The sequence below is a fragment of the Thermobia domestica genome, chromosome 5 (genome assembly GCF_964235325.1).
Source record: "Thermobia domestica chromosome 5, izTheDome1.hap1.1, whole genome shotgun sequence".
Lineage (NCBI taxonomy): Eukaryota > Metazoa > Arthropoda > Insecta > Zygentoma > Lepismatidae > Thermobia > Thermobia domestica.
The window spans coordinates 27,534,336-27,543,028 of record NC_137458.1 but is presented as its reverse complement, the minus strand read 5'-3'; the positions used below and the strand labels follow the sequence as shown (position 1 = coordinate 27,543,028).

The following is an 8,693-nucleotide window of genomic DNA, read 5'->3' as shown; positions in this document are numbered from 1 at the left end:
GTTTAGGAAGCAGGATAGCAGACGGGGCTTCATAAGACCTTAGAATGTAAATAACGCAATATACTTTGACTTTCATTATATTTTAATCTACAGCTTTTCCTTTAAATTTCTATGAGGTAATTGAACAGAGTGAAACTTTTATTTTATTCATATTTTAATCCACATACAGTACATTTTTTCCTTTAAATTTCATTGGGGCCCCAAGACAGTAAAGCTTGTATTTTATTTATTTTTCATCTACATTCAACTTTTTATTTTAAATTTTCTTGGGGGCCCCAAGAAAGTGGAACGTCTGTTTTATTTTTTCGCTTGCATTTAGCCTTTTCCTTTAAAATTCTTTGGGAGCCTCCAAGATAATGAAACTTTTATTTTATTTATTTTTAATCAATATTCAGTTTTTCTTTAAATTTCTTTCGGGTCCCCAAAGAGTGAGGCCCGAAACTTATAGTTTGTTCAGCTTATACGGAAATCCAGCACTGATTAGCTTTATTACACAGATATTTCTGTTGTTTCATCCGTTATATGGTGTAATATTGATTGACAAGTAATTGAGTTTACATTTAGGGAAGGTGTGGATTATAAACCTTGACGGCCCTAAGTAACTATTTTTCCTTAGTAACTATTTTTTTTACCTACCGTCGGGGGCCCCCACAAAGTGGGGCCGGGGCGGGGGCACCGCTCGCCCCGCCCTTACGCCGCCACTGACTTAGGGAGGGAATTACTTTTGTGGCTGGCTGAACAAAACGTCGGAGAAAGGTACATAACCGCTCAAGGGGGAACGTGTCAACTGCTCAGGGTTTTAAATATAAAACACCTGTTCTACAATAGTAGAACGCGCAACCGCTGTAGTGTTAATATAGCACTTCCTTTAATATAGCTGAAATAATCTTATGACATAACTTCTGTCATAGGAATTGGATACTCAACAAACTAGGGAAAATTTTATAAGAAAAGGGAAAATTGTGTGTCAGTCGAGGGAAATTCTCTTACGGAAACCCACGAACACCGATACTTACTAGCTTGGCAATGAGAACAAAGTAAAATCAATATTTTTGCGTGAGAAGAAAAAGTCAGTCAGTCAGTCATGCATTGGAAAAATGAAGGGAAGAAAGAACTGCATCAAATACGGGACAATCCCGTTTCTGCGAGAAGAACAACGTATGAAATTCACGCAAAAAAATGGTCGTGCATAAATAAGGTTGCGTCTGCGCTATTCAAACAAATATTTTGTTCTATGTATAATGCAATGAAAACGTAGTACTTTTAATTCTATAACAGAACGTGCATGTATTCATATTCTTCGGCAAAAGACAGCAGTGAAGTTTCGGTAATGCGACTTATGCATATGTTTTAACATTTAATAAACTCGTCAAATAATTTTTCTTCTTTCTTTGAAGAGTCCAGATATTTTTACGTTGTTTTTTTAAGTTTTACACAAAGAAAACTGATTCCACAGACGCATATTTAAAAAAAAAAGAAATAAAATATACTTTTCTGTCTATCTTTGTGTGAACTAGTGAAATGGTGAATATAAATGCTGTCAACATTGAAAAAATACATTGAAAGGAAATTAGACTGTTTTCGTTTAACTTGTGTACATAATGTGATTTTCAAGAGACTGTTGTAATTCTACATTAACAAAGCCGGTGTGAAAAAGACAGAAGTACAAATGTGAAATGTGTTGAAAAGGAAACTTCATACGCGAGCCCTACGCCGTGACCATATCGTCAACCGGAAATCTGGATGCGTAGTGTAGTTTAATGGACTCTACTAAACGACCAGTGACCTAAAATGTCTGAACATGCAGAAAATTTTTTTGTAAAAATACCTTCAAAGTGCAGTTATTGCGAGAAGATAATACCAGAAGAAGACTCAGAAGTTCATTTTCAAAATTGTGCACTTTCTTCAATTTTCTGTGAACAGTGTGGCATGATGATTCGTAAATTCACTTACAAGTACCACCGAAAATATTTTTGCGAAAAACGAATTGTACAATGTGAATACTGCGACAGTAAAGTAGTGGCGCATCTCCTCCAAGATCATTTTGATGTTTGTGATATATTTACCATTTATAGCGATGACAAATGGAGAGGAGAAATGCAGCGAAACAAAATGATTCATCACTTTATGGAAGCATATCCTAAAGAAATGGTAAATTGTAAATATTGTAGTGAGCAAATTGAGTTAGATGATTTAGAGGACCATCATTTAAAATGCCTTAAATTTCCAATTGAGTGTCCCAAAAGTTGCGGCGAAGTAATGCCAAGGGAGTATGCAGACAAACACTTGGATGAAGCATGTATGAAACTATACAGAGAATGTAGCTACAGTAGTGTTGGTTGTGATTTAAAAGGATGTCCTGCTCAATTACGCAGACATTTGCAAGAGGCAGGAATTTACCATGCAGAACTTATGAAGAAAACTATAGAAGATCTTTCAAGAAAAGTAGAAAGCCAAGCTATGAAAATTAGAGATTTAGAAAATGTGAACTATAGACGGTATACAAAAATAGAAGACGTGGTAGAAGGGGTTTTATCTACCAGAAACGGAAGACTTTTGTGGAGAATTCCAAACATTTGCCATAAGTTAACGTTGAATAAACTCTCCTGCACTCTTAGCAGTCACTGTTTCTACGACTTTCCATATAAGTTAAAAGTGTATTTCAATGGTTTTGGGCTTCGCTTTAGGAAAACAATATCAATCTCTGTTGTTATTTGTCCTGGAGAATACGATTCTATTTTACAATGGCCACTGAAGAAGGGAATTACTATCAAATTGTTTGATGTGAAAAATACGAAAAACAGTTTAATTAAGTATAGTGAAAATTGTTCTGGTGAAAAACCTATCAACGGTAGAGAAGTTCTTTATGTTATGTTTCCCAATTTTGTTTCTTATGAGAGATTGGAGAATGGAGATTATATCTCTGATAATGATGAAATATTTCTTGAAGTAACCATAGATTAAGAAATATGTAGAACTACTTGGAGGGTGTGCTCTCGTACACAAAATGAATTCATGTAATATTTTGAAATGTCTTGCTCTGTAATCTGTAAGCATTAACATATATTTTTCGGAGTTTGTAATACTGTTTAAATTAAGAAATAATTAGACATCCTTATTACGATTATGATAATCAGCAGCACAATCCAGAGACAATTGAACCCGATAAGGGAGAGTTTTTCAATGTCTTTTTCATGTTTTGGCATACGAACTGTGTTTAAAATTTTATAATATTACTATTTTTTAAAACTAGCTTTTATTCGAAGCTAATGCCAAGTTACATTGTATTTTTGATCATAAAGAAAACAAGTGTACAAACAAGCGAAATTTAGTAAAAAGAAAAACTACAGGAGATATAATATACAATTTACAAGTAATAATATGTAAATACTATTAATAATATGTAAATAATATTGTCCTATGTCCTTAGTGGAATACGTGTGACTCTCAGGAAGAAATAAATATAGGTGAAATCTGTTAGTTAAAAGTGGTATTTGCTACACATACAGTGCATAAATTACATTTTCTTCCGGCAAAATGGAAACTGTTTACCTAGGTATTATGTTAGGAACGAACGACATATCGAACGAGAGTCTGTTTCTTTTTCCCAATTTATGAAAAAGTGCTCATGAGAAATTGCCCTCTAGTATCTCATTTTGTTAGGCTCAATGTAATCTATGATTGATGTATGTTGGCTCAATATAATCTTTGATATTGATATTTGATGATATAGGAACTCCTTGAACGGCGGGGTGCTTCCCTGGGAGTGGGGGGCAATGGCCCCCTGCCCCCACAAGTTACCGCCCGTCGTCGTGGCAATCATTCTTTTAATTGGAAGGTATTGTTTACGTAACTAATTTTGTAATTCTGTTATTTCTTTATTATTATTATTATTATTATTATTATTATTATTATTATTATTATTATTATTATTATTATTATTATTATTATTATTATTATTATTATTATTATTGCAAAGTGAGACTTGGCTACATATTTTATATTTTATGAATTTTCTGATTAAATTACAAGTCTTTTTGTTGAATAATCAACACACTCCACTTTAGGGGGTTTGGAGGAGGGAAATATTATCCTGTTACGTTTCATTTGATTACTTGCACGCTACACTAAGCCTGGATACTACATTTCACCTTTCTATATCTACGGGAAGTACCCTAAAGGTTGTGATGATCATAATAGAATAAGTGAATAAGTGATGAGATCAATGAACTTTGCCTATTAACAACATTTCAAATATCAGGTTTCAGAAAAGTCATGTTGTATTTCGGTAAAATATGACAAATGATGGTTTGTGGATATAGTAGATTTATTCGGATCATGCAATAGTTATGTAATGAATAGCTAAGATGTAGAGCGTTTTGTGTAGTAGTATTGCTCTATGTTTGGTTTGGTTTTACAGATTTGATCAGATATGCCGTGGATCAATGAAAACTTGACCCACCACCCACCGCGACCCACTCTGACAAATGATCCACCACCCACCTTGGCCCACTGTGACCCACTACCCACCATGACCCACTCCGACCCACCTCCCACCATGAACCACTGACCCATCAAAGCACATCGTCATTAACTCTGACACATGATCCACGTCCTCTTTTCTATCGACTAAAGAGTTTATACTTGTAATAAAACCAGGTTGTCAAATTCTAACTAATCGGAGTTTGAATTTCTATGGTCAATCCCTCAAGCACCGCTCTGTTACAATAATGATGGATCTGACGTTCATGATATAAAATGGTAAAGTGTTTGTCATGGGCAAACTTACGATGAATTTCAATTAAATTATCATGGTTTAATTATTTTCTTGTTGAATTATCGATACTTCTCAGTGGAAAAGCGGATGAAATTTGAAACTCCCAAATCAAGGTACGAAGATCAACATACAGAAGCTTACATTACAAATTTTATGTCTATTTTTCTCACAACTTTATGGGTTGATTGCCCTGTGCTCTAAGCGCTCCATATAATAAACAAGTTTTTAGCAATTATTATAAAGCGCATGGTAAGCATATATGGATATATGATGCGAAGCACTGTATTTTTTGTTGACCTGAGTAGAGTAGATTTTGAGTTTAACGTCCCTTTCAGCAGCGAGGCTATATGAAAATAAACCTACCCCATGCCGTAAACGTCGCGAACACCTAGTGGCCCACTTGCGGGTAAACGTCGATCGTCAATATAGAGACGAGTCTAAGAATTGCCGCTAGTGTCCCATTGCCGGCAGGGTTTCTTCGGGTCGAAACAGATATCTCATGTCGGGGTGTTGAAGTTACCACCGCGTCGCAGCGGGGACTTCGTTTTGGTCCGCGCTCCTTCAATTGGTCGCGGAGAACCGCGAAGGGACCAACACGACTATCGCCAGTCATGTGTATGCGGTTACTATTATATATTATTTTTTCCTGGAGAATTGTTCCTAAAGTGAGCTCCGGGCTCAAGAATAACCTCTGCCTCAACATCATGAAGTAAAAATCTTAAATGCGATAATTGTATGAATTTAGATGGCAACTGTCGTCGATCATTAGAAAGTGAGTATGGGAGAACTATGAAATATAGTAAATAGACACGCGTCATTTTGTTATAAAATTACATGGCGAACGCATTTTATCTTATCCCAAACAGTTACCGTCTCATACATACGGTTAAAAGAGTACTCTGATTGACCAAATTAAAACGATCTCAACGATTTATCCCTTTGCAAGCGCCGTCTCCTTCATCGCCTCCGTGCTGAAGTCGGAAGAACACCCGGTTAGTAATCGTAAGATTGATGGTTCGAGCCTCCTCCGGGGAACTCTTCTGGTACTTTTTTTTAGTGTTTTCTAGACTCACCTTAATGTAATCAAATCACACATATAGGCAATTTAACATATTTTTGGGGAGTAACTTTGTGGTTCATTGGCGTTTTGTCACGTCAGAAGATGCTGTCTACAATGCAGTGAGCAGAGAGGGTCAGAGTGCGTCATAGTAGGTAGTGGGTCACGGTAAATGGTGCGTCGCAGTGGGTCACGGTGGATAATGGGTTGCAGTGGGTCACATGCTATTGACCCACGACCCACTTACCCACTCCAACTCTGGATTTGACACCACAGAAAATGGAAGACCAAAAAATTGCATGTTCACAATATTTTATTGTTTTACTTCAGGCAAGGGAAGAACGCGAGAATAGTGTTTGTGATTTTTAGTCCTCCATGTTTCTGTGTTTTGGTCCCTCTTCTTAAAGGGTTAGTGGAAAAACTGTAAAAGTGAGTAAAACGCGTAAAAATAGGAAACAAGATACTGAGGAAAGTTCGTTAAATTAATTAACTTAAAAAATAACCCAGTGCCCTGAAACACCAGATTCCAATCAATATGAGTATCTGTCCAATGCCGTGCCGTGAAAAATCGGGGCCCGAGGCGAGAGCATATGGCAGCGCCTCCGTACATATGAGTTGTCAATTTAAAGTTGACTTCTCTGGACTATTCTTTCTGCATAATACTTTACTATTTTATCATGACTGAAATCAGAAAGTTTCAGCATTATTACACTGGAATCCTAAAAGTGTGTAATTACTGAATTCACTACTGCTCCATTTTTCTTCTCCCAGAACAGCGATGTCTTAGAGTAGTGGCTTAAGCGTTAGTTTCGTAACGTTGGAGTCGCGAGTTCGATTCCATGTGTGGCGATTCAGTAAATTTTTATAATCTACACATCTGATACTTCTGATGTATAGTAACATGAAAAATATTCAATTTCTCTGGGTCTAAGAGTTGAGACAACTTCGTTTACAGGTGAAACGCCAGTAACACAAAAATACGTCATCTATATCAACCTTCGTAACTGTCTGACAAGTAACGTGTTTGGATAAGAATTGATGAACACATAAGGTATAAAAACGTCCTTACTGCTATAGTATGGGCCAAATATGAGTTCCAAGGAATCGAACTTACAATACGGATCGCTAGTCACGAGAATGATCCTATTTAAGATGACACCTACTCTTCCTACTTAGAAGAAGGTCGAAACAAAATGCATTACAGTTATCAGCTAACAAATCTTTATATACCATTTCTTGTTTTCATAAAATGATAATTCTATGTCCGTAAACGTAATAATATTATTGCGTTCATGTGTAAACCTAAAAAACATCTGACATACTCTATATCTTTTCTGTTCCTATGAATACATTCAACTTTGTGACTTTTTCTTTCCATTGTGGTATTATTATTATTATTAGATATTATTATTATTAATCATCATCATCATCAAGGAATAACATAATTACAATACCAATTACATAAACATTATCTTCCCATTCAGAAAAATTAATAATTACCACGACGGGATTTGACTCAAAGTAGCTGAAATGAGAGTTTCCTACTTTCACAATTTATTTTTCAAGAAATCGCCCCAACTGGAGTATTATTCGCCACTGGTACCTCATGTGCTTTCCACGTATTCCAAACACTACAGGAACACGAACACAGAAATTACTGAGGACAATTAAAATTCCGACTTTGCCCTTCAGAGGAATGCGAACCCCTAGTGGATTGCGCCTCATGGTCAGCAGCCTCATGATCATGTGGCCTCAATTTGTCACAAGTGTTGACATTGACGTATTTAACGTTGAGTACAAGGGCGATCTCAGTGTGAGGTGCTTGCCAAGCAGTCCCTCTCCTAAGATATTACCAAATTTAATATTTGGAAGTAAATAACACAGTAACTAATAAAATCCAAGATCACGAACTCACATTCCATATTGAAGATTCAAACTTCAGAACATTTTCAGCGGTATTCCAAAAGTTTTTTCGGGTGACAAACGGCGCGCTATACTAAGCGAGTGAGAGACACTTTTTTCATCACCATAATATCGATCGCTAGTGCTTGATGTTATGGTCGCTAGCGTACAAGGAAAGTTGCTTTTGTGAACGGACAAATTAACTATTTTACTAGTGTTTTTAGTAAATGTATGCCTAAAGAGAAACGAGAGGACCATTTTTTTTACTAATAGGTAGTTTTATAAATTGAAATTTAATGAATTTAGATATGTGTGCTTCCCAGTCCTAATGTGTAGACCTATAGACTATAAAGGAAGTTTCTAAAGCAGAAACCTCCAAAGATTTCCATGCCCTTGTTCCTCCCCAAAATGAAATTCTGGTGGCACTTGTGTAGGGCTCCAACTCTGGAAAATAAAAAAAACAGACCCTCTCAAAATAGCCTATGATATAGGTCTTACAATGATAAGGCAGACTTTGGTAAGTGAACTTCGGGGCTATTTTTGGCGAGGTGGTAGTGCACATTTAAAGAGTTAATATTACAAACTGGGAGAGCGCAATGGCCAAAAATAACGGAGAAAAACCGTCTTAAAATTTTCTACTCGACGCATATATGTTAAGACGCACAAACTTAACAAGTGACGGCGTGGCAGACTGAGAAGAACCTGGGACTCAAGTGCAAAGGATCCTGGGTTCGATTCCCATTCAAGTCAAACTTTTATTTTCCTTTTTTGCTTCAAGCAATAAAGTAGCCATTTGTAACAATAAGTAAAATATTAATTCACCATATGTTTATAATGTATTAAAACAATAGAAATTTTTAATCACTTGTAAAATCTTTCAATGTTCCATTTTAACTAGCAAGAAAATGTAATCTATTCTGTAAATATACTGATATCACGAGTTATATTATGGTTACG

At 36.0% G+C, this 8,693-nt stretch overlaps 1 protein-coding gene across 1 annotated transcript; it reads left to right on the top strand.

Moving 5' to 3' along the window:
* Positions 1-1,791: 1,791 nt before the first annotated feature.
* Positions 1,792-2,964, top strand: LOC145685005 (TNF receptor-associated factor 4-like). Its single transcript, XM_081757345.1, has one exon. It carries the CDS (start codon positions 1,792-1,794, stop codon positions 2,962-2,964), a length of 1,173 nt encoding a protein of 390 aa, XP_081613471.1.
* Positions 2,965-8,693: the final 5,729 nt, after the last annotated feature.